This window comes from Sinocyclocheilus rhinocerous, unplaced genomic scaffold (genome assembly GCF_001515625.1).
Source record: "Sinocyclocheilus rhinocerous isolate Xijiao unplaced genomic scaffold, SAMN03320098_v1.1 scaffold192, whole genome shotgun sequence".
NCBI lineage: Eukaryota > Metazoa > Chordata > Actinopteri > Cypriniformes > Cyprinidae > Sinocyclocheilus > Sinocyclocheilus rhinocerous.
In genome coordinates, this window is record NW_015627892.1 from 839,258 (window position 1) to 865,576 (window position 26,319).

Sequence of the window (26,319 nt, forward strand, 5' to 3'; positions counted from 1 at the left end):
CGCCAAAGGCTGTTTTGAACAAATGTGCATAAACTACACCCTTATAATTCTTCATAAAAGAAAAGAACATACTTAAATATGCCTTTACTGTTAAATGTCATTGTCTCTCCTTAAACTCTGCAGTGTGTGGCCGTTATTCCTTTACAGAACCATTAAAAATAAAATGATGCATAGGCTACAGAAAACAGCAACGAGCGCTCTCTAAGCTGTCATTCACTTCAGCTGCAGCGCGAATGCACAACGCTGCAAATCGAATGTTAAATTAACATTATTATTGCAAATAATAAATTAACATTATTATTGAATTTCATAAGTTCCACTTATGATTTACGCGCGTTTGTTCGCGGGAAAGTGAGCAAGACAGGACAGTTAAGGTATCATGATTATGGTTGAATAAGATGAAAGACATATAATACAAAGAAATTAGCTACACACATTTATCATTCAGTAGTACGTTTTAAATATAATGTAAGTGCAACTTGTGTAGATTTAAAAATGCATGACTGCTTCATTTTGATGTGTATAAGTATACTTTTACCATCTAATGTGTCCCTAGACGTGTGCATCACTAAGGTTAAATTAGCCAAAGTATTTCTTCGGCCTGTGCTCTGGAAGTGATCTGTTAATTCTGCTAAACTTTAATTAGCCTACTAAAACTAAAACTAAAACTGAAATTAAACTATATAAAAACTAAAGAGAAATGTGTTCACAAAATAAAAACTAAACTAAAACTAACAAAATTATCAAGGAAACTAATAAAAATGAAACTAAATTTTATTGCACATTTGAAAATGATATTAAAATAAAATGAATTTAAAAATGCAAAACTATAATAACCTTGTTGTGTAGTGCTGGGCGGTATGACCAAAAATGTATATCACGGTATTTTTCAAAATTATACCGGTTTCACGGTACATAACGGTATTTTTTTTTCATGCATGACCGGGTGTTAACCATATTTTCTACTGATTGAGAGAGGAAATACTGCAGTATATTGACTTAGAATGCCCTATTTTACTGTCATGATGAGTGAATATTGTCAAAAAATACCACACGAAATAGTGACTAAACACGACCCCTTTTAATACATGTTAACCAGGAGTCACTCTCATTTATAATCGTGGCATCGTCTGATAAAATCAACATGTATCTATCTACACTAAAGAGCGGCTATGCGGTTGTTTTGGCTATATTACTTTTTTGTCTCATGCAGTGCACTGTCTGCGTCTGAGTAACAAACAAAAAAAAACAACAAACAAGAAAGTGCATGTGATATTAACAGACGAACTACGCTCATATTTATAATTCCAAACAATCAGTAAGCGACAGGTGTGAATGTCAGACTGTATTGTAAACAGCTTTACAGTCGAGTGAGCCAAAGTAATAATCAAACATGCTCTCCTAGACTATTCTCATACGTAACAGTGGGAGTATGATTAATTTCAGTCAATCAGTTCATTTGGACATGCAGATGAAAATGATTCACTGATTCATCTTTTTATTCCAAAATATTGTGTTAAATGTTGCTGTGCATTATGTTTTTGACTCTGCTTTTAGTGTATTTCTACTTTAAATAGTCAAATAATTGAACAAATTAAATTGTGGCCTTTTAATGAACTGAATCAAAAGATTTTATTCCTTGGGAAGAACCAAAACTAAAATAAACGCTAACTGCTCTAACTATACATTCTATCATCTGATATTTATTCTGATTCAAAAGAATTTGAGCTTGACATGAGAAGCTTCCCCAACATTCCATAACAAAGTATTCTAACACCAAAATCTGTCTCTGCTATCAAAACTTTATGATTTCTGATTTTAAAGTCTCACAGTTAGAAATTCTGGCTCTCTCAATTGAATGGAACACAGCATTAATATTTATGAAGTCCGGTAATTCCAAGATGAATCACTTCTGCTTTGAACAAAAAGGGATTTGTTGCCAATACTAATTTATATCTCTTTTCACACAGGTTAGTATACATGGGGCTGCACCTATTGAAGGCAACCTCTCTACAGACCCCCTGGCCATACATCCATCTCATGGGACCTGATAGGAAATAGATGGTTCATCCACCTGGTTCCATTGATCTGTGCATTTGTGTTTTTCTGCTTGTGTGTGTCTATATTGGGGTGTGGGGTCAGGGGTTCATCTGCTGCTAACACTATAATAGCACGATCACTCTGAGTGCCGGGCTATTTGGATGAAAGCTATTTTTTCACTCTGAAGTGGTGGCTCACACTCATGGGGGCTTATCTGCTCATTTTACAATGGCAGTTCATAGCGACCATAACAGTTAAGCATCAAAAAGGACAAAAATACACCATAAAAGTAGACTACATTACACACACAATGCTATAATTTTGTTGATATATGTTAATGCACAGTATTAAATTTCATGCAGTATATGTGTCATGATAAATCTGTGTGAATCTGCTTTCATGTTTGTGGATTCCCAAAGCAGCAGTGAGGCATTGTAAACACAGCTTCCTGCCAAACCACTGCCCAGAAATCCATCTCTCATCTCTCTTCTGAACAGATATATGGCCTGAAGATAAAACATCCAATACTCTCTCCAACTCTCTCTCTCTCCATGAGCGTATCTGGATCGCCCTCCCTTTAGACTCTCCTCTCAATCCCATCATGAATCTAAAGGCTGGGCACAAAGCAAATTGCCAGCTTAAAACTTTCCCTGACACCACATAATAATGATATTCACCTCAAATTGCGGCAAAAAAATTAACAATGGAATAAACGTGGGATGTCTGGGCATATTAATCAACAGGAGAATAGTCGTAGAAAAATCACAGGCACTTCACGGTGGACTCCAATATTTCTTTCTCCTTCTTCGTTCACAAACTCACTTGACGGAAGTGCTAATTTCAAAGCGGGCAGAGGTAAAACCAGCTGGACACTTTGGACAGAATATACAAACATGTTTTATCAATCAACAAACCAGCAGATTTGTGAGATGCCCGTCAGACAGTGTGCAAAGAACAGCTTATCTTGGCATTGACTTTGCATTGACTTCTTTTATTTTTACACTGAGCTAATGATTATTAGATATTCCCCCAAAACAGAAACCTTTTTGCATTTTCATAAAGACCTTATGAAGTCTGTTTACTAATCTGTTTTCCTTACGGACCAATTGGCTGCTGCTCACAATGTAGGCAATACCTGATTCAAAAGACTGAAAGCAACAAAGAAAAAACTTAAATATTTGGAAAGAGAAAATAAAAATTAACATGTCAAAGAGTTATGGAACAATTAATGCATGAAATGAGAGAGGAAGATAGACGAAGGGAGTGTGAAATACTCTCAACAGAGAGACCGTTAGAGTTCACGGTATGACAAATTAAAAATAATAAGCAAAAAGCAATAAAAACAGATCAAATGAAAGGATATGGGTTGAAATAGGCATAAATTGTACCTTCAGTCCTCCACACTCTGCTGCAGACCCTCTGTCCACACCTGTGATGTAGATACCTAAAGAGTATTCAGCCCCTCCGCGGATCATGAGACCCAGAGAACGGCCGTCATTCAGAACCAAATTTACCTGTGATGACATAGAGGTTGTCTGATTAATAGCTAAATCAAATGAACAAATTACATATCTAAAAATGCATTTAACATATTTTTTGTCTGTGTTTTAAACAATATACACTATGTTCAAAAGTCTGGGGTGACTAAGTGAACACTTTTATTTAGAAAGAATGCATTAAATTGATCAAAAGTGACAAAGACATTTATGTTACAAAAGATTTCGACATAAATGTATCATGATTTCAACTAAAAATATTAAGCAGCACAACTGTTTTTTTTTTTAACACTGAAAATAATAAGAAATGTTTCCTTAGTACCAAATCAGCATTATTAGAATGATTTCTTAAGGATCGTGTGATGCTGAAGATCGTTGAAAATTCAGCTTTGCCATCACAGGAATAAAATGAATGTATTTTTTAATTAATCAAAAAATTGCATTCTAAAATATATTAAAACAGAAATCAATTATTTTAAACTGTAATAATATTAAACAATTTCATTACAGTTTTTACTGTAGTTTTGATCAAATAAATGCAGCCTTATCGAGCATAAAACACTTTGGGAACTTTTGAAAAGTAGTGTAGCCTATATTTTGTGCTCTGTTTCTTTCAAATAAATACACTTGGTTTGACATTTTATCTAATGCAATAACAATCAGACATTTTGAAGTGTGGCTTAAGCATCCAAATACTTCACACACAGGCTGCTTTACACACACAAACACACACAGGTCACTGAAATGTAGCGCTGACATTACGACGACAAGGAAATTAAAATATTTACCAAACACAATGTGCTGTTCACCTCTCAAATATAGAGCAGCCATTACTGTGCCTTACAACTATAATTCTCGACTCTAACAACCTATGCGCCTTAGCGAACGACAGTTCTGCTGAACCAGCACAAGAACTAATGTGACTCCCACGACCTCTACAATGTGCAGCACACAAAAGCAACAATAGTGCTGTGATTAGAATGCATCATAGAATCCCCGCAGAGCCAATCAGACGGGGTCACCGGAGGACTCTGGGAGTTTAATGCGGCAGTGTGCCGTCTCGTCCAAACACAAGAACCCACCAAAAGCGTCTGTCCCCAACTAGCACGCTGCTTAAAGGTTATACTAGCCATCCCTGAAAGGTCAAGGTGGCGTATGGCCATACTCCGTTTTGTGTGTGTCACTGTTCATAATGCCACACATTTATAAATGTCTCTCTCATGAATGGCTCCCTATATTTATTTTTTATTCTTCTTTAGTAGCGTGCTAGAGGCTAAATAGTCTTTGGCTTCCAACTGAGCTTTCTACGCAACTTTTGTTTCGGTACCCAGGAATTTGTCAGAATTACCCAGCAAATTGCTTCAACGTGTTGTGAGACTGAACAAGCAGGGTAGTAAATCAGGGCGGACCGAGGGAGATTTCTGCTGCGCTGTGCAGTACTGATGAAGTCGGCATGCTACGCTAGCTCACTTCCAACGGCCCCGGGGCCCGAGAAAGAGCGTGCGCTCTCCAATAACCGTGGCAGATTTACACCTGGATGAACAGCTCATAAAACTCTCCCTATAATCACATTTAACAAATTCTGGCACACAGGTGAGAACACAAGAAATTACAGAGGGGTGAGGAATAGTGCTACGGCAAATTTGGGGAGTGGAAAGAAAAAGGCTATCACGGTTTTCATAAAAATATTAAGCACAACTGTTTTCAACAGTGATAACAAAAATGTTTCTTGAGCAGCAAATCAGCATATTAGAATGATTTATGAAAGATCATGTGACACTGAAGACTGGAGTAATGACTGCTGATAAATTCAGTTTTGCCATCACAAGAATAAATTACTTTTTAAAATATATTCAAATAGAAACCAGCAGTGTTGGGCAAGTTGCTTCCAAAATGTAATACATTATATATTACTAGTTACTGTCTTTTGAAAGTAATTAGTTACATTACAATATTACTGTCTCTGAATTGTAATGTGTTACACTACTTTTGAGTTACTTTCACCAAAATATCCACAGAAGTATTATAAAATGCCAAAATGTAGTTTATTGCTGCTCATTCTACATCCAGTGGAGGGTAAAGTGGTAGGTCTATATAGGATAAAATATATGAAATCATATTTAGATACTGGTATGTAGGTCTACATTCATGTTACGTTGTAGTTTAGGTTAAAAAAATGTAAGCACAAATCGCATTATTACATTCATAAATAACACCGGTAAATAAAGCGAAATATTATCATGTACAAACAATAAACACACAATACCTATTATTTTGAGCGGTTTCAGAAGAAAACAAGAATGAAAAAGATATGTTGCTAAACAAGCCAAAATGAATTAGGCTAATTCAAAGCGAAACTGAAAGCGTCTCCCACTTGGAGGGAATGGAGGTTTTATTCATTTGTTTGTTCATTATTTTCTGGGGACAAAACTGCTTTATGAACAAGAAACTATTCCAAGAAAATTCTGTTATATTTTCATGGACAAATACAATACTGTTCAAAGGTTTGGGGTCTGTAAGATTTGTTGTTGTTGTTGTTGTTTTGAAAGAAAGAAATACTTTTATTCAGCAAGTTTGGGGTCAGTAAGATTTTTTTTAAACAAATAAATACCAAGTTCTGTCATGAAACTCTAGATGGCGCAGGCTATGGGTCCTTAACGCAACTGATGATATTCTTAGCACTAAACGACTTGTCACAAGCTGATTGGTTCCCGCGGCATTCGCAGCCAATGAGCTTGCTGCTTTACATTTAAATGGCTGATTAGCATTCGCTTGAGCATTGCAGCGCGCTTTAAGAGTTTCTCTGAAACCCTCCACCTTCCCCAGCTCCACATGTACTCCACTAGAGTGATTTTCTCTTTGCATTTTTTTGTTTTATTAACATTTATGGCCCAAGCACCAGTCACTGCTATCACTTTAAAACAATATATTGAAATACTTTTATTCAGCAAGGATGCATTAAATTGAACAGTAAAAGTAAAGACTTTCACATTGTTACAAAAGACTTCTATTTAAAATAAATTATGTTCATTTTTACTTTATATTCATCATAGAATCATGAAAAATATGTATGGTATGGTTTACATACAAAAAAAAAGCAGTAATAATGAAAAATGTTTCTTGAGCAGCAAATCAGCATATTCGACAGTGCAGACTGGAGTGAAAATGCTGAAAATTTAGCTTTGCCATCAACTTTTTAAAATAGGAAACCGTTATGTCAGATTGTAACAGTATTTCACAATATTACAGTTTTTACTGTATTTTTAATCAAAATCTTATTGACCCCAAACTTTTAATGGTAGTGTATATTCCTATCTTAATTGGAATTTGATCATACCTTCATTACATAAGCATCATGTAGACACATTAAACCAATTGCTATAACGTAAAGCATGCATTTAGATGTGAACTTTCACCTTCTTCTCATCGCCGTCCTGCAGAAGCTGCATGTGGCTTCGGCCCTGACTGTTGGACCTGCGCAGGGTGGCGCTTCGATGCTCCGTCAGCAGGTCAGGGGGTGGGGTCACGCTGCGCCCCTGCGGATCCACCCAGGTGTAGACATGATTTGTGACATAACCGCCCGGGATACGGCCCACAGAACGCACTGACATGGAGAGCTTTTTGCTGCCCTTCAGCACCTGTTAAAGAGTGACAGACAGAAATAGCGGTACAATCAGTCTAGCGTGTCTGCTAAGCGATAAAAGGCAAAGACAGTTATGGGACTGTCAAGATATTCATGCGAAAATGCTAACATTTCCACTCCATAAGATAAAAAGCTCCATCAACACACATGCCGCACACAAACAAAGTAGCACACATTGTCGACAAAGCTACCTGAAAACTGAAGCTTAGCTCAAACTCAAACTACAAGTTCCACAATTTAAAGCAGTTAAACATTTTAAGTTACTAACAAAAAGCTAAATACATTGAAGCTATTTAAGGGGGCAATATTTTTGTAAAAACAATTGTTAATAAATAGCTAAATAAATAGAGAAAAGTAAATAAATAGATAAAATAAATAGATAAAAATAAATAAACAGATAAACAAATAATTTAAAATGTAAAAAATATACATATTTTAAAGCTATTTAAGGAGGCAATATCTTTAAAAATAGTAATTAATAAGTAGATATTATATAGCAATAAAATAAATAGATAAAATATAAATAATTAGAAATTAATAGAAATTAATGAATAAATAAATAGATAAAAATAAATAATAAACAGATAAAAATCAGTTACAAATAAATAAATAAACAGATAAATACAAATTATTTAAAATGTAAAAAAATTATAAATAGATAAATAAAATAAATAAAAAGATTATTAGATAAATAAATTAAATTAAACTCAAATAGATCAAATTAACTAAATAAATAATTTACAATTATTTAAAATATTTCAAATATATTTAAAAATAAATGGAAAACTGACCAAATCAAACAATGAAGATCTATAAGACTTTTAACTTAAATGACTGATACACTGCAATGAGCTGTCATTAGTCCCGTCCCCCTGCACCGCAACCCAGTTCTGATGGGGCTTACAGTAACCCTCCTTCGCATCGCAATCAAATAAATCTCACTCCCTGATATTTTGTGATGTCATAATCTATTAAAACATTTATTGGCTCAGTTTTTATGCGTATGTTGCTCTATCGAGTGGCAGAAATAATTTTATGTAGGCCATTCTGAGTTAACACCATGCTTTTCCAATGAGGGGGAAAGGACTGTTTTCCCCCACGCCGACTCCGCCCACACAGCTATGACGCGACACCGATCAAGTCTATTGTTTGAACAAAACAATTCAATAAAATAGAACCGTTTTTACAAAGCTACACATTGCTACTGGTTAAAAAAAGCTATGTTATTTTGAAAAGAGCTGAACTACTGATAAATATAGTTTAGTTAACAGAGTTGCTCCAACACTTCTAAAACATATGGGTAGATCTCTGCTCAGAGACATACAACACAGAGGAACATGGAAGTCCCCCGGTGCCTCATTGGTCTCTCATGCTGTGCTCACTATCACTCCACAGATCAAGGGTAGTACAACTGACACTATGGGATGCCACAACTTCAGTTGAGTGTGAAATGACACTGTTCCCTCTTCTACAACATACACACACACACACACACACACACACACACATACACATACACATACACATACACATACACAAAGCTGTCATTAAACACATCCCAATGCAACCCCAGAACCTATTATTGGCTTGAACTCAGAGAACTTCCTGTTCTCAGGGTGGCTTCACAGCATCTACTTCCCATGCAGCTCAGACTCCCTCGCAATTCACTTCAGAAACGGGGAGTTTGTGTTTGCAGGCACGCTCCGTTGCGTATCTCTGACCTAGTTTTGCTGAATGTTTATGGAGTTATTTCAGTTGCAAAATACAGTGGTCCAGATTTGAAGTGTAACATAATAAAACTGCTTTTTCGTAACTCACTCCTTCCATTGAAAATAAACACCAGTGGTGCTTCATAAATCCCCCAAAAATGTTTAAAAGCCCAAAGTTTGGATTTATTTAGGAGTTAATCTGGTCCATAAGCATTTGGTTTAGTTTCTTGCCTGGGACGGGATTTGCCTGAGTTGTTTAAGTGGGTGACAAGTTGTTTTTTTGGAATAGGAGAATGCAGAGCAAAGACAAATAAAATGCTGACACATCGGAATGAACAGAAAAAAAGAGAAAGGGAGATGAATGACATAATACAAATTTCTTAAAGAGATAGTTTACCCAGAAATTACATTCTGATATTTGTTTGTTTTTTTAAAGTCTCTTTTTTTCAGTAATATTGTGAAATCTTTTTACAATTTAAAATAACTGATTTAAAGGGGTCATATGATGCTGCTAAAAAGAACATTATTTTGTGTATTTGGTGTAATGAAATGTGTTTATGTAATTTTTATTTTCAATGTTTAAAACAGTTGTGGTGATTAATATTTATTTTTTATTTTTTTATTTTTTTATTTTTCAGGATTCTTTGATGAATTGAAAGTCCAAAAGAACAGCATTTATTTTAAATTAATTTTAAATAATTTATTAATATAAAAGTCTTTGATGTAATTTTTGATCAATTTATTGTGTTCTTGCTGTAAGAAAGTATTAATTTATTTTTTAAAAATTTACTGCATCCAGACGTTTGAATGGTAGTGTTTATTATTATATTATATAAATATTATAATATATTTTGATGCTTTTATGCTTTTCTTTTGTGTCTATCTTGACGCTTGAATGTCCCATTCACTGTAATTGCATGAAAAAAACAACAAGTACATCCTTCAAAATTCTTCCTTTTACATTCCACAGAAGAATAAAGTCATATGAGATTGGAACAACATAGTGAACTACTCCTTTAAGCGACTAGAGGAGAAGATAAAAAAAAGCTTTGTCCCTGCGGTGCATATTAACAAATAAAAGAGTGCCTGGCAGCAAGATTCTTAATGCACCATCGCTGCTCTAAAGTGCTGACTGTGACACTGTCTGATGGAGTGTCAACAAATGAGTGGAGTAACCGAATACTGTTGAATGAGAGAGAGAGAGATGGAGATGGAGGGATGGAGAAGGACATCTTATCAAATGCCTCCTGCATATGATATGCCACAATGTCACCTTAGGAAAGCCAATAATGTGGGAAAATGCATTAATAGCCCCAAGCAAGAACGGAAGGACATAATGGAAGCAAATTTCATGCTGCCGAGAGAGACGAGAAATGTAGGGTTTAGCTCATCTAGAAAACTTAAACTCAACATAAAACATTTGCAACCTATTTTACTTCCATAAATGTGACGTTACAGAGGTGGAGCAACACCGTAAGACCAGGAATGCGCATTAGGAAGGAAAGTCAATTTTGATTTCACATTGACTTTAAAGGCCATGAACACTTAAAGCTAATTGCTCCAAGTCATTTCTGATCTCAGCCTGATGGCTTTAACAATTCATATGAACACCAGCACACGCACACACACACACACTGAGCTGCAAGGCATTCTGTTTATTTACTGTCATTTCCAATGGGACCGATAAAGCATCTGAGGGCAGAATGAGAAATCAAGTCATAAATGCCGAATGTCTGAGCATGTGACGCTCGTGTGCAATGACCAGCTGGCACGGATACTGAAGCAATCAGAAAACGCATACATAAACAGACAATCTGTGATAGTTGCTTTGAATTAGCATAACAAAAAAGGGCCAATTAGATGATCACAAAGGGTAATTGGGTCTGGTTAGCAGTGCCGTGTGCTCAGAATGCGTTTATGAGATTACGCAGATGAGCTAGGAAGGGGCGCAGGAGACATTTGCATGTGATTGAGCGATTCTGAATGAAAACCAGGAGGACAATGAATCTAAAATATTTAAGAATCAATGTAGTACAATTAGATGGATCAGAGGCAGTTTTTGTGCTCACATGTGGTTATATCATCCCAACAGTTCTTTCATTTAGTACTGAGTTATGATCTTTGAACAATTTACACTGACATTTAGAATGATTTTTTATGTTTTCAAATAAAAGGCTGCATTTGTAAAACACAGTGAAACAGTAATATTGTGAAATAGTATTACAATTTAAAATAACTGTTTTCTAATGAGTATATTTTAACATGTAATTTATTTATCTGATGGCAAAGCTGAATTTTTATTAGCCATTACTCCAGTCTTATTAAAAATTATGACAAACTTATTCACTGAAGCATATAAACCAGGCTGCATGCTTGCTGCAAGCTGTACTCTAGGCTAACGCTTTGACACTTAAATATGCAACTACGCAATGCTGGGGAAAGTAAAATTTAAAAGTAACAAGTTACAATATTGCGATTTGCAACTCATTTTAATTACAGTACAACATTTCAAGAAAAAGCAATGCGCCGAGTTACTTTGAAGCACTATGCTCGATTTCCAGGCATTGGAATTGCTTTTGTTTTTGTTTTTTGCTGTAAAAAAGTGTTTATTCCCCCCAAAAGAGTTAACTAACATGCTATGACAAGCAGGCTGACCGTCCACCAGTGACTGCCATGAGTCATGCGTTCCTCTTAGGCATTACTGCATAAGCAAAATCTCAACTGCCAAAGCAATAACGAAACAATTTCTCATTTATTTTATATAATGAGAGGCCAGACACAACAAAGTACAGTTTTAACAATAGTTTGTCACTGAAGGATAATGAATTATGCTCAAAGTTCAGTAGTAAAATGGCAGAATTTGCCCGAAATGTCATCTGGAGAATGACATGTGTTGCAGGCAGTGAGGTCTGATATAGTTTGACAGCTCCAGACAGCTTTCAACAGTTCTGTCCAGAGCCGTGGCATCTTATGCTGGACGGATCGATCGAACTACGGCAAGCTTCTACAGCAAACATTTCTCGCTCTCTCTATGTATCCTTTCCATCTATCTCCCTTCCCTGCTTTCCAACTTCATGTCTCTCATTCATCTCTCATTCTTATTTATGAGTTATTTAGCAGGGGTCGCCACCACATGGGATGACAAGAGGGATGGAAAAGGAAAGAGTTGGAGTGAGAGAGATAGAGAGCGCTCGACTTAAGGGCAGATTTTGTGCTCGAATCAGGGGGAAGATTAAGGGAGATTTTTCACTCTTTGACTGAAACATGAGAGAATAGTTTAAGAGGTTTTGCAAACAACAAAAACAGACAAAGCATGGTGGGACATACAAATATAGTACCGACAAACAACAATATCATCTCTCCGGGCTTGTTGAAGACGTCTATGTCAGGGAGAATGGTTTCAGCTAAATCAAAGTTGACAGGAGACAGGATAAACATACTAATGCTCTCCTCAAAATGCAAAAACAGCTCGAATCAGACTCTCAAATGCATGCAAATACCGTATGAAGCCTGTCAAAGCACAACACCGCATTGAAAATTTTCTCGTTTTCCATTGAAAACCATCTAAGCATCCTTAAAACAAGATCAATTTACTGCAGAAGCAAAATTGCAAAAGATATTAAGACTTGACAAACCTGATGAGAAATGAGATTTGAATGAGATCGGAAGACTAGTTTACATGCTGAAGAACTAGTACAGTTGAACGTACTGAGATTCATTCTTGGTTCAGGTGACTTTCTGTGCTGTATGTTACTGTTGCACCATCTGCTGTAATCAACTTCAACCAGACACTACCAGTGCTGTCACGCTAAATGTGATCTGCTCTTCCCAGTGCGCCGTAGCATGGATACACGGCAAATGCTTTTAGAGACCCACAACAAAGACACAAACCAATGCAACCACAAGCATACAGACTCACAGCAAAAAATAAATAAAAATATGACCTTTATATAACAGATAAAAGCACTTAGAACACCATTCATTCATATGAACATTTATACTATATGAGATACACAATTTTCTTTCCACTAGCTCAGTTTGATAGATCAGAAATGCATAACAAGAAAAGATTGTAATTACAATAGGGGGATGTAGTCCTGTTGGGCAAACTCAAATAAGATTTCTTCTGTGAGATCTTATTATTGTGTTGGCAAACGGTGCCACTGGCGGTGCTTGTCAGTGCTGTATTATACATTTGGTTATGGAATGATATCTGATTTTCTCTCTGCCTGGAAGTGAGGAAAGATGAAGAAATTGAGAAAGATACAAATAGGAAAAATATCTACTATACGTGTCCATGACATGTTCTCCATTTGCTCCCGAACCTCCCGGTCTGCATTTGCTTCTGAAGTGAAAGGTGGCAGAAAAATGATAGAATTTTCATTTTTGGTTAAATTATTACTGTGAAACAATTATGTTTGTTTTAACTTCACAAGAGGTTAATTGATGGACTGGAGTCATGTGGATTACTTGTGGATTATTGTGATGTTTTTAGCAGCTGTTTGAACTCTCATTCTGACGGCACCCATTCACTGCAGAGGATCCATTGGTGAGCAAGTGATGTAATGCTACATTTGCTAAATTTTTGGGTGAAATATTCCTTTAAGAGCTGAATGTTCTTCAGGATTCTCACTCTTTTTAACATATTAATTTGCTTTTACAGTCATTTGTGATTTACTGAATGAAGATTTTTTTTAAATAATTTTTTTATTCACAATTTCTGATAAAATATTTAAAAAACTACATAAAAATAAATAAATACATAATAATAATAATATTTTATACATTTTTACATTTTATACATGATTTTATACACGACATAAATCACACTTATAAAATCATGCTACCTCATATATCCAGGTTTTCCCAGACTATGTGAGGGGGGAACACAGTTGGGGGTTAATTTAAATCATCAAGTCATCTTTAAAGTTTGCTGAGGCCATCTCGTGGGCCCTGACCCCCTGATTGAAAACCAAAGGAGTAGAGACTATAAGTAGGCCATTTGTAGGTTTATTTTCCTAAAAAGTGTAAATACTGTGATTCTGTGTTGCTATCAGTACATTTTGTTTGTTTAGGCATTTCCACCAGACCAACACAACAACAGTGGCTCAACCAATGGTGTGAATTTGGGGAAGGCCATTGTTTAATCATTATCAACGCTATATGCAATCTCACAAAATTTAGCTCATAGTAGAAGATACCTCTCTTCATTCTGCAACAGTCATGACAGCTTTCCACAGTTCAGTTCAACTCTGTTCCTCAGCTCTCGCTGCACAGGTTACTTTATTTGTGCTCTGCTTGTGCTGGCAAGATAGAGAGTGACCCTGGGACCATACCGCAAATGTGTGTGAATGGCTAGCTGGGAAGAGCTGTTGACCCTGGGCTCAAAACCATCCATCTCCTCTGCTGGAACTGGAGAGGGAACAGAGAGCCATGGAACTCTTTCTTTATTATGAGAAAAGTGTAGTTAATCATTCTTTCTAGTAATAAGATGAGGAACAGAGGAGAAGAGAGCAGAACGGCACTGATTTTGATAACACTTAAATCAAAAGAAATAGCACGAATCAGGACGAGTGTTTATCATTGCTTGCAACCCTGCCTTGAGCAGCCAAACGCCGCTGAAAGCTCAAAATGAACTTCTTAAGGGCCCAGATTGAAGAATCTGTTTTAACCCTTTAACTGGCCTCTCAACCAAGTGATAGAGCACATTTGGAGGCACAATGCATATTTTTGTTTCCAACAGCAAGACCTAAATAAGATATTATTATTAAATGCTAAAAACATGCTTGTCATGTGACACACAGCAGCCACGGTAGCACTGTATAACTGATATAGGCTTATGTTTTATTTATTTCTTTTTATTCGAAATATTTCCAAACGTGTTAACTAGCCTATATCTGGAAATATCTCGATTCTCAAATATGTGTAAGTAAATGCATTTTGCACCTTTATAGATTATGTTATTTGATCAATGGTGATGGGTAAAGTAGACTAATAGTGTAATCTATTAACTACACATAAAACCCTGACGTTTTACTTTACCAGATATGGGTGTCATGCCATAAAATATTTTAACACGACTGACTTTGTATTTAATGTGAATTTAATAACAATATTGTAAGTTACTAATTATAACACTTTCATTTTACAGAGAGCAAAGAACATTTACATTATCAAAGAACATTTTCATTCAGTCTAGCCAGAGGCCCTCTCAAAAACTCCCATTAAAATCACTGAAGCTGTTTACACTGTGAAATGAATCTCTTACTTGCATTCGTATGCACATAGGCTACGCACTGTTGTTTCTGATGAGAGCTAAACACCGCGTTTCAGCGATGACTCATCTGAACGCCTCTGATTGGTCATTGCATTCATAAGCTCAACAGAATCGTGTGTGATTGGTTATAATGCGCAGCAGTATAAAAACGCGTCTGTCTCCGGCTCAGCGCAAGCCAGCAAACGCAGATTTGTATTTAGCAGCTGATGCTGTGCCGCACTGAACGATCTAATCACACCGGTGCAATTGTATCAAATATAAAAAATATTATTTGGCTATTTTTGTCTTTTGGAAGCTGCCCCCTCACTTTGAATGGACATGACGCCTCTGTATATACACACACACACACACACACAAACACACACAGACACAGACACAGTATATATAAACTATAGTAAAGTTTGAAAATACAAAGTTAAAAGTGTTACATACTTTACAGCAACATACTTTTGTCCGTCAACTTCTTTTTCTTTCTCCTTTCTTATATTTCTTCAATTGTGATGCTTTTCTTTAATGCATTGAATGCCAATCCGATTTTCAGCATACTCTAAGCCAAGGGAAGTGTATGAATTCAGAGTTTGTTTTTATGCGTATGTATCAGGAGAAAGATGAAATGTTGCCTCTGGATCTACACTGCCACAGGCTGCTTTCTCTGGTATGTTCAGTGGTCACCTGTGCGTAAAATTAACTCCACCACCTGGGTCACCGCCAAAGGGGATGCTTACCTACAAAACAAACACACACAAAGTAACATGACCTGACACAATGATTCAAACAACGGCCAGTGGTGCCAGCCATGTAATAGTAGCGTACCTATATCGGTTGGCTTTATCAAACATCGAGGTCTTCAAAATTCAAAATGAGGGACAGGTGGATTGCAAATGCAAATCAAGTTCAGTCACAGGTTTGCTTGATTTAAAACCTGTACGTTTTATTGGAACATGCAAGTATCATCAAGTTATGTTTACCACAGACTTTATTTTAGTCTTGAAAAACCCCATTATAAAACCCCATAGAAATATCTTAAGGAAACCCATGGCAAATTAGTCTAACATTTAAATTACAAAATAAAGTTTTACCACTGCGTGATTCTTTTTAGACACTCTTAAAAGAATAAAATTAGCTATTCTGATTTCAGTCATCTTGATTAATTCAATGATTAGTTAAATGTGAATAATAAACGGAGAGCTTTGTCCAGAAATGATGGACTTCCTCAAGTAAATCATATATTTTTGAATCATAATTCTATTTAAAAAATCAAACAAAAAGAAACATGAAAAGAGAAGGGAAAGCATCATGCATTGTCTAACCCTATGGGAGAAGCCAGGCTAATTGTGGTTTTCTTGGATATCTACATGGGCCTATTAGTGTAATGGTGGACAATAACAGCTTTTATTTAAATAAAGCAGCCCTATTAAAGTAGCTTTTTCCAGCGATTTCCAAGAAAAGACCACAGTCCACTCCAGGAGGTGCGTATGTTGAATCCAGCCGCGTTGACTTCTGAGAAACCCTTATTTCATTTTTGAACACACTGTGCTTTGTGGGACGTGTTTATGTGAGAAATCAGGCTGTAATTGTGTTTCCAGCCCTGATTTCGGTCTCCTGGAGTGTTATTTCCTTTTCTGTGGGTTTAGCCAGTTAGGTTGAGCACATAAAGATGGGCTGACTGTCCGGATCACTTCATTAGTGGCTTGTCAGTGTCACTTGTGGCCTTTTCAACCGGGTCCAATTATGGTCCACCCACCGGCTCGAGAGAGGAAAGAGCAGACGGGCTTGAGTCATGCGCGGCCGCGTTAGCGCAGGGAATCAAATCACACACGGCAAACGGCAGCCAAATTTAATTATACAAGAGATAATCTGCTAGATATCTGCCCGCCGTTTAGACACACTTCGATACATATGTCCACCTACAGGTGCAGACAGGATGCAACATTCAACTGAAGTGGACTAATTCAACTGTGTAAGATGCAATTTAGTCAAGTTTAATCTACATACACATCAGTGAAAATCATTTTCTTAATCTGTAGTTTTATCTTGTTCTCCAGTAAAATCCTTATCGTTAAAACATGATAAAGCTTTCATGAGAAGCAAACCAAGATATTATTGCTTTCAGAAATTATATACAGTATAATTTTTTGAAAGAAATCACTACTTGTATTCAATGAGGATGCATTAAATTGATTACATTTATCAAGTAAAAGACATTCATGATTATATATATATATATATATATGTATATATGTATATGTATATTCAAATGCCTGAATTTTGTCAAATACAGCAGTATATGGTGGTAAAAGCTGTTTATCCGTTGTTCTCAATAGAACTAGAATCATGTAGAACACACATTTAAAAACTTACTAAGAGACATTGGCTAGATAATAAGAAAGAGGAAGTGAGATATCTTCCACATGAACTAACTAACTCCGCAATCTCACCCGGCAACACAAACCGAAGCAAAAATATTTCCAAAACAGCTGTGGGCTCATCTCTGACCGACCACTGACCAATTTCCTTCACATCAAGCTCCTCGCAAAGATGAAAAAGAAAATGAGAGCTAGAAGAGGAAAACAAAGAGAAAATAAAGAGGAAAAAAAGGAAAGAGATGGACTAGCTTACTTAGCTCTTCAATTACATGCTCCCTTCCCCAGTGGTGCTTTAATTTTACTGTTCAATCCTGTGGCGTTGCACCGCACATCTCATTGGGCCTGTCTGGGTGATAAGAGAGTCCTGCTTATCAATTCAGCCATCATCTCTCACACACACACACACACACACACACACACACATCAGCCTCAACCAATCAACCTCACTGATTTCACTGTCAAGAGCTTAAGCTCTCCGCAAACAAAGATATGGTGGGGTTTACTGGATAATTTCCACTCTTTGCTTACTCTCTAACTCTCTGCTTACCTTATCTTAACCCTCACCCTCAGGGTTGTGACTAGTACTCAACAAACTGGTAAACACTGTACAGAAGGCTATAGTGGGTTTGTATTTGGTCAATAGATGTTAAATTAATGAAAGCCTGCACTAGGCTAATCTAGAAACACTATGATGAGGACACAGACCACTTGTAGAAAAATGAAAGAGAGAAATTTCAAAGCTCAATTTGGCAGCTGCAAAAAAAAAAAAGAATTCAGCCTTACAGTTGAAAGAACATACAGCTTTCATACAGCAAACATACGGTAAGGTAAGGACATTTATGATTAATTTATGAAGGACATTTATAGGTCATTTAAACCAAATTAGGCCAAATTTATAATACCATTTTTCAAAAGATTTTGGACATAATTTCTTATTCAAGTAGATAGGAGCTGCTCTAAAAGAGAGACTTTGCCTTTTGATTCCAATCACCAAAAGGACTCATTCAGATTAGTTCAATTTATAAAACACAGAGCTGAAAACATTTAACAGAACAGTAAAATTTTGCTTGGGTTCATTTACATGTCCGAATGCACAGATTCATGAATATGAATTGCACTAAATATAAAAATAAAGATAGTTTATGAAAGTATGTTTGATTGTCGCAACAATCCGCTGGGTGTAAAGCTGCGTGTGCAACATAATGTGAAATTAAAAACAGCCATATAGCTTTATTATTACACTACTGCTCATTGGAAAAAGTAGCTGGGTCATTCAGTGTCACTCAATCAGAGGTTTCTGGCTAAGAAATTTGACTTGGATCATTTTTTTTGTTCATTTCCTGGTTAGGACATTTTCTATGGTGAAAGAAACGCATATTTGAAGAAGATTTAACAATTTACTCATGGAGACAAACTGAGATCTACATATCTCTGGAACTGAATCAAAAAAATGAAGATGCCAAACGAAAACTTGAGTTACAGGCATGCAAACTTTGGGAGAAAAAGTGTTTTTTTCCCCATTTTTGAATGGTCACCTTGGCATATAATAGAACAAGGACTGCTCAAGTCAGCTAATTTGACTAACAAACCTGCCAATCTTGGTGTAAAAATAAAAAAAATTATACTGCCTTTTTTCGAAAGTTATTTTCTAAAGATAATTTGGCTCCAAATCTGATAATTGTCATTTTGACCCCCTCGCAAAATTACTCCGTAATTACTCACACATGGCATTTAATATTTTGGCTTTCATCATCATTTATGTTTGTCTTTCTTCAGAAAAAAAAATATTAACAAAATCATTTTAGACATGGAGGTTTCTGAAATATGGTTGATATGACAGTTAATGACCCAGCTTTATTTTCCAGGAACTTATAAACATATTATAAAACACCTGGGCTACTGCAAAAAAATATAGCTACAGTAACTTACATTCTTTACAACTTTTAGTTCGTAATTCCCCAGCACCATTGCACAACATAAATGCACAATCCAATCAAAATGATCCATATGGAGTATGGAGGCAAATGCATGTTATGAAAGTGAAACTACATAGTTTTTGTGTATTTTTTATTATTTATTTATTTATTTTTTGCACAAAGCAAATCCAAAGCCTCTTGGATGGAGAGGAGACAGCTAAGTTCTGAAATCACAGTAACCCAGCGTGAAGGCTTACCATCCGGAGGATGATAGGTTCTGACTTTTGAGCAGTGAGGGATGATCTGAAAGTATATTTATACTCTCAAATTCATTCGGCAGAGAAAAAGACCAATTTCCCAAGGTTAATTCAAATGTAGGAACAGTGTGCACCTTAAATAGTTTCAGTTTGTAGGTATCATTTCCTTTAACAATACAGCGTTCCAGGACTGTGTGTGTAGGCCAGGTTTTGCCAACATTCGGGGGCCAATCGTCCCCATAAGGGTGAATATGCAGTACGGGGACCAACAATCTCTATGAGGAAAACAGATTGAAATATTATTTCAAAAAGCCTTTGAAGTTTCTTTGAGTCTAATGCTTGCATGTAACCAGTAACGCAACCAGTAACGCAAAGTAATATTTCTAGTTCAAAGCAATTTGCCTGTTCACACATTTGATATTCAATAAACAGCTATGCGGACCAGAGATTTTACGGTGGGTGGGACTAAATAGCACAATGATACAGAAACTTTTCTTTTTTTTCTTTTTGTCATGTCATGCCTGGTTAGGACACATTTAGGAGTAGAGCTAGCAGATCAAAATTATAAATAACTCAGTATATAAACAACAGAAGTCAGTGAAAAATCTCCAGGATGACAAAGTTGGTCACATGGCACATAAATGACTGGTTGTATTGTAGTTGGAAAGTGACGTGACATGTGGCCAAGTATGGTGACAATCCCTGCCGGTACGAGACTCGAACCCGCAACCTTTGGGTTACGAGTCCGACTCTCTAACCATTAGGCCACGGCTTCCCCATTATTTCATTAGCACTCTAATGAAAACACAGCTCTCCTCAGAAGCACACAATATTATAACCGCAGAAAAGCAGTCACTGGCCTCTACACCAAAATTAATCAATATCCATTTAGGGGCCATGTTTTAGTTGTTGTTTCGTCTACGCTAATGCAAGCCACTTTCTAAGGCGGAAGGACGGGTCAATATTTCCAACCCCACGTTTTCACTCGTCCGAGAAACAATAACAGGAAATTCACTGCAAAGGCCAATTTCCGATTACAAATACTGAAACCACAAACACACCAGCATTGATTAACATCATATCAACCAAAGCACCTCCAAGTGGCATGACAGGCCACGCATACAGCCAATGAATTTTTTTGTTCCTTTCTATTCGGCACGGAGCTAAATTACACGAGGCTTGTTCATTAAGCATAAAGCCTATGAGGAACTCATTAAGTAATGACTGGACTATGAGAGACCAATAAATAAGGCTTGTACAATAAGCCCCTGAAGAGAGACTTAACAGCCATTTATGTTGAGGACATCAGGGGACCGATAATCATTTTATAGCATCCATTCTTTCAGCTTAATCCATTACTAAATACACTGGTGGCTTGCAACACACATGAGAGGAGGGGGAAAAGGGAAGTGTTCTTTCACACTCTATCAAGTATTAGTGATACAAAATTAGGAGTCAGGTTTTACTATAGAGTATATTACAGCTTATTTTGGTCCTGCAATCTGCTTGGAAAAATATGTTAATACAACAATTTTTTCCTCCAATGAATTTTCAATTAAAACTATTGATTTGTATTCCAGTCACTCATAATTACTCTTAAATAAAGAAATTTATAGCCAATTAAACGTAGGGGAAAAAAGCTAGAAATAAACTAGAAATATCGGTTTCCTTTTTAGCAGATCCAAAGCAAATCAACCTTTTGAATTTGAAGGCATTTCGATCAACTGTGTTACAGTAACTTTTACCATCGAAATATTCATTCCTACAATCTCAAAATTGAATTTTAGAAGTAGCTAGATGTGCCTTTGTGTGTCAAAGCCAGGTTTACAGCTGAATTACAGTGTATGAAAACAGGTTTCATATACAGTATGCTAGCGTGACGTCTGCTGTATTCCATTAAAGGAGGATGCTTTTGCTAATGCATGATATTAGAAGTCACTTCCACCCTGCACCGTTCTCGCCCACTCCGTCCTATAGAGAGGCTGAGAGTGCATAATTACAAAGGAGCAGTGGCATAAAATAAGCACTCCTGGATTGACAGATAGGAACGTGGGAGGATGGATGGATTGACAGAAGGAGTAACGGTTGGATGTAGAAGTGAGATAGATAAAACAGCAGATAGACAAATAGATAATAAAATGACAGACAGAATAGATTGATCACAGATCAAGAGAGAGAGAGAGATAGAACAATAGATAAACTATTGACTGAACAATAGATATAGCCTAACAATTGACAGAACGATAAATAAAACAACTGATAGAATGACAGACAGATCGATAGATAGAGCAACAGATACAGTAGAACGCTACAACGTTGGATTGAATGGCAGAAAGAGACAGACAGACAGACAAATAGACAGATGGATAGACAGACAGAACGACAGACAGATGAGACAGAGAGAGACAGAAATAGAATGACAGAACGATAGAAAGATAGAGGGAAAGATAAAATAATTTAAAGAATGATAGACAGATTGATAGAACGATAGATGCAGATGGATAGACACAGATGGATGGATGCATATACAGACAGACAAATGGATAGACAGAATGACAGACAGACAAAAAAGACTGATAAATATAGACAGAGAGAAAGACTGAAAGATAAAACGATAGACAAATAGGCAGGCAGACAGACAGACGGCTGGACATACTGACAGATGGATAGACAGAGAGGTAAGCAGACAGACAGATGGACGGATGAATAGATACACAGACGGATGGATGGATAGACCGATGGACGGACGGATGGATAGATAAACAGAAGCACTGTGTGAAGTGATGTGAAGGAGGGCCATGTGTGCTATTCCCTCTATACAAACTGCTTAGAGGAAGAGAAGGGTAGCTATTTTTAGAGAGAACAGCAACTTGATGGGGAGGAGTGGCACGGCCTGTCGCACAGCTACCCAACAAGAGCTTCTTGACCCCATGCAACGTCTGCACTGTTTTCTGCTTTTTTCTCTTTGCTCTCACTCCACTGTATCTTTCATGTGTTCAATTCTGAAGCCTTTCCTAGGCTCAAAGTCTAACACACTACAACGACCAAACAGAGATACCAACCCAGGGATCATATAATCATTATGAATATTGATCTTGGATTCATCAGGAATATTTCAGTCAGTCTAATCCAGGGCTCTCAAACTACCAGCCCCAAGATATTTTCATAAGGCCCCTCAAGTGTTAATAATTTATCTTTAAATTCAGCCTGCAAAATCAATTTCACTTTCTGCATTTTGGTTTGACCTTGTTATCCTGTAGTTCTCTTAAAGGGATAGTTCATGCAAAAATGAGATTTCTGTCACCGTTTACTCACCCTCAAGATGTTCCAAACCTTCTTGCTTCTGCTGAAAACAGAAGATATTTTGAAGAATGACCCCCCTATTGTCTTCCTTAGTATTTTTTCTCATACCAGCAACTGTTTGGTTACCCACATTCTTTTGTGTTTATCAGAAGAAAGAAATGTATAGAGGTTTGGAACAACTTGAAGGTGAGTAAATGATGGCAGAACTTCATTCTTGGGTGGGTGGACATCCCAAACCGGTTTGACTTACTTTCTTCTGTGGAACACAGAAGATATTTTGACTAAAACAGTTGAAACATTCTTCAAAATATGAAGAGTTTGGTTCCAAAACGCGATAAACGTTTTAAAAAAAAAAGTTAAAAAAAATTGAGTTTCCGCCAAAATCAGTATTGTATCTGGTCGGTATTGAAAAGTCAATTTTTAATTTTACGCAAAATGCGATATCCCCCAAGTTATTCTGTCATGTTTTCTCCCTTTTTTTCCAAACTGCGACAAACGCCAGTCTCCCTTTTCTGCAGAATGCGATATATCCGCTCAACCAATCACAGCGCACCATTCCACGCACTGTAAACAGTAACAACCAATCACAGCGCACCATTCCACGCACTCTAGACAGTAATGGCGGCGCTTTGAATACACACGGCATCCTAGTTTTCCTCATGTATTTTGTACTTTGTGATCAACAAACAAACAAAAAAATTAGGGCTGCAATATCGAGTCGCATTCGATTATGTAATTTTGGAATTTCTGTGGTTTAATGTGATATTGTTGTTCATGTATGTTCATGATGAAATTTTATTTTATTGTTGTAATTAATTTATAGCATTAACAAGATGACCCGTTGAATTCTTTTTGGAGCGATGACTGATTGAATGTATTTTTAGTCCAGTGCCTGCATATAAGATTAGTATTGACCAAGTTCAGAGGCTGTCATATGTGGATCAACTTACTATGTTGTGTATTTTCAACAGTTTCAATATGAAAAATAACTTTTATATTGATTCAATGGATTTATTGCATTTTGGGAAAAAAATTATACAATTTTATAATAACTCTTTGAAAATCAAAATCTGGATTTGAATTTTTTTTTGTTATTATAACCTAAAGATGCTATGTGAAAGTTTGAAACAGAAAATATTGGTTTTCATCTTGCCACTTTCTTGGTAAAGAAAACACATTTTTACTCAAATTAATCAAAATGGATTTATAGCATTTTGGAACCAAACTCTTCATATCTTCTTTGGTGTTCTGTAGAAAATAGTAATGCTTCTGTAGAATGTATATTTTTTGCTTCACATAATTACTGCTAGTTGTTGGAAAAAGTGCTGGAAAAGCTACACTGTTTCGCTGCTGTTGCGCTTCTGAAAAATGAAGTTAAGTTAGCAGTATCACAGCTTTTAATTAGTTGCTCCCCTGTACGTGGGTAACTTAATTGAAGTTAATGAGCATTGTTAGGGAGTGTGTATGCAGGGTTAAGATGATTGCCGCATGGGACACTGTTCTTCCTGTGCATGTCGTGTGCTTCCTGCTGTCCAGAGCAGCACTTCTGGGCTTTAAGATGAAATGCAGCAGAATCATTAGTTCTACTTAAAAGCCAACACATCTTTTCCTACAAAGAGAACGAGTGGGAGCAAAAGAGCAAGGTTGTAGGGAAAAATAACAGAGAGGGCGATAATTGAACAGCCTTATCCCTAGGTTATACCTAATCCTGTTTAATTAACTAAGAATCTTCCAGCGTTTCATCAAAGCCAGCCAGAAAAGGAGGAGGAATGACAAATCGTGTGGTATGTCATTTTAAAAGCTCCGTCTACCCTCTCCTTTCCTCCGTGTTCTCCCCTGGTTTGGAGGGTGCACCTACTGTGAGTATTTCTATTGTAGCTCAGCTCTTCACGCAGGCAGCCGTGTGGCTCAAAGTGCCTCTTAACCCCTCCGCTGCACCTTTCTTCCCAGCATGCACCACTCTGCCTGCCCATGTGACAATAAGAGTGGTATTCGGGGATCAGCAGACCTGGGCTCTGCAGTGCAGGGATTTCAATTTCAATGAGCAGCACAGAATGTTCTTTACAGAGAAAAGATCATGTTTTAGTGTCTCACCCTCTCTGCCTGTGAAAGAAACCTAGACTACAGAAATAGCTTTTGACAGTTAAATCTATAACCACACGCATACATATAAAAAAATTAAATGAAGAATGAAGAAATTGTAATGGGGGCGTACATATCATGCAATTCATCTGTGCTATTTTAAAACCAGTGGAAAGCACATGCAGAATGCATGCTTTTCTAGAGTTAATAAAGTCCTTTAAACGTTTTGCTGATTTAAAAACAAAAATGAAGGTAAAACACATGGAATTTAGTAATTTCATCCACAAGAGGCCTGTAGATTACATACACATATGAAACTGTGCATGTAAACTAAAAGTTAAAATGAATTAAAATAGAAAAAGAGAAACTTTATTACTGCACGGTAACTTCAGCTTAAAGCTGCAGTCCATAAGTTTTGCCTCTTTGTCGCCATCTCTGTTTGAAAACCTGGAATTGCAGCTGGGTGCGGAATTATCTACCTTGCGTGGGTTGCGAGTCGGCACGGCTCGTTTTTAACCAAAAAAAGTTACGGACTGCAGCAAGTCATCAAAAAACATTATCAAAATATCAAAAATATTATCACAAAATTAGGTTGAAAAAAAAGAAATGACTAATTTAAATTACAAGCCTATTAATATAACATTAATGAAACAATAGAGAAATTCAATTATTTATTACACCTACTATTTTATTGCCATCATTGCCTTGAGCGATGAAAACTTCATTGGAAAATTAACTGTGTTCTTATGCATGAGTGCTGAACGCCATGCATACAGTAGTTAAAAGAAGTTTCTGCCACTTTAAGATACAAGTTATGATACAACTCATCAAATGTAAAAATGAAAAAAAAAAGAACTTTTGAATGAAACATTAAATAAATGTTACTGTCGTTAAACTTTTGATTTTATATATACTGTGAAATATTACTAGCCTTTTACAGTTTTTCCTTAATATTTGCAAAGAAGTATGTGCATTTCTCAAAACTATTCGTACAAACGGCACCACATAATGGATTACCTGCAAAATCTTTAGTTCATCTCTCAAAAGCAAGTATTTATATCAATGAACATATCAGTGCCATCAGCATGAAAAGTCCTCGTGTCATTGTTCATAAACAAGATAGTCAAAATGCTTAGTCATGTTGTCAATATAATCTGTTAGTATTACCTGATGTAAACTATGGCAACAGTTTGGATGACAGTTACTGTACTGAAAAGCAGAAGGCTGCAC

At 36.4% G+C, this 26,319-nt stretch overlaps 1 protein-coding gene across 1 annotated transcript in view; it reads right to left on the reverse strand.

Annotated features, from left to right (window-relative positions):
• The window catches only part of LOC107736906 (whirlin-like), an 81,822-nt gene that overhangs the window by 31,393 nt on the left and 24,110 nt on the right, over positions 1 to 26,319 (reverse strand). The window contains exons 2-3 of the mRNA XM_016548295.1: positions 6,953 to 7,174; positions 3,429 to 3,554 (exon numbers count right to left, since the gene is read on the reverse strand). Coding sequence (XP_016403781.1) covers positions 3,429 to 3,554; positions 6,953 to 7,174 — 348 coding nt within the window. The remainder of the gene's footprint in view (positions 1 to 3,428; positions 3,555 to 6,952; positions 7,175 to 26,319) is intronic.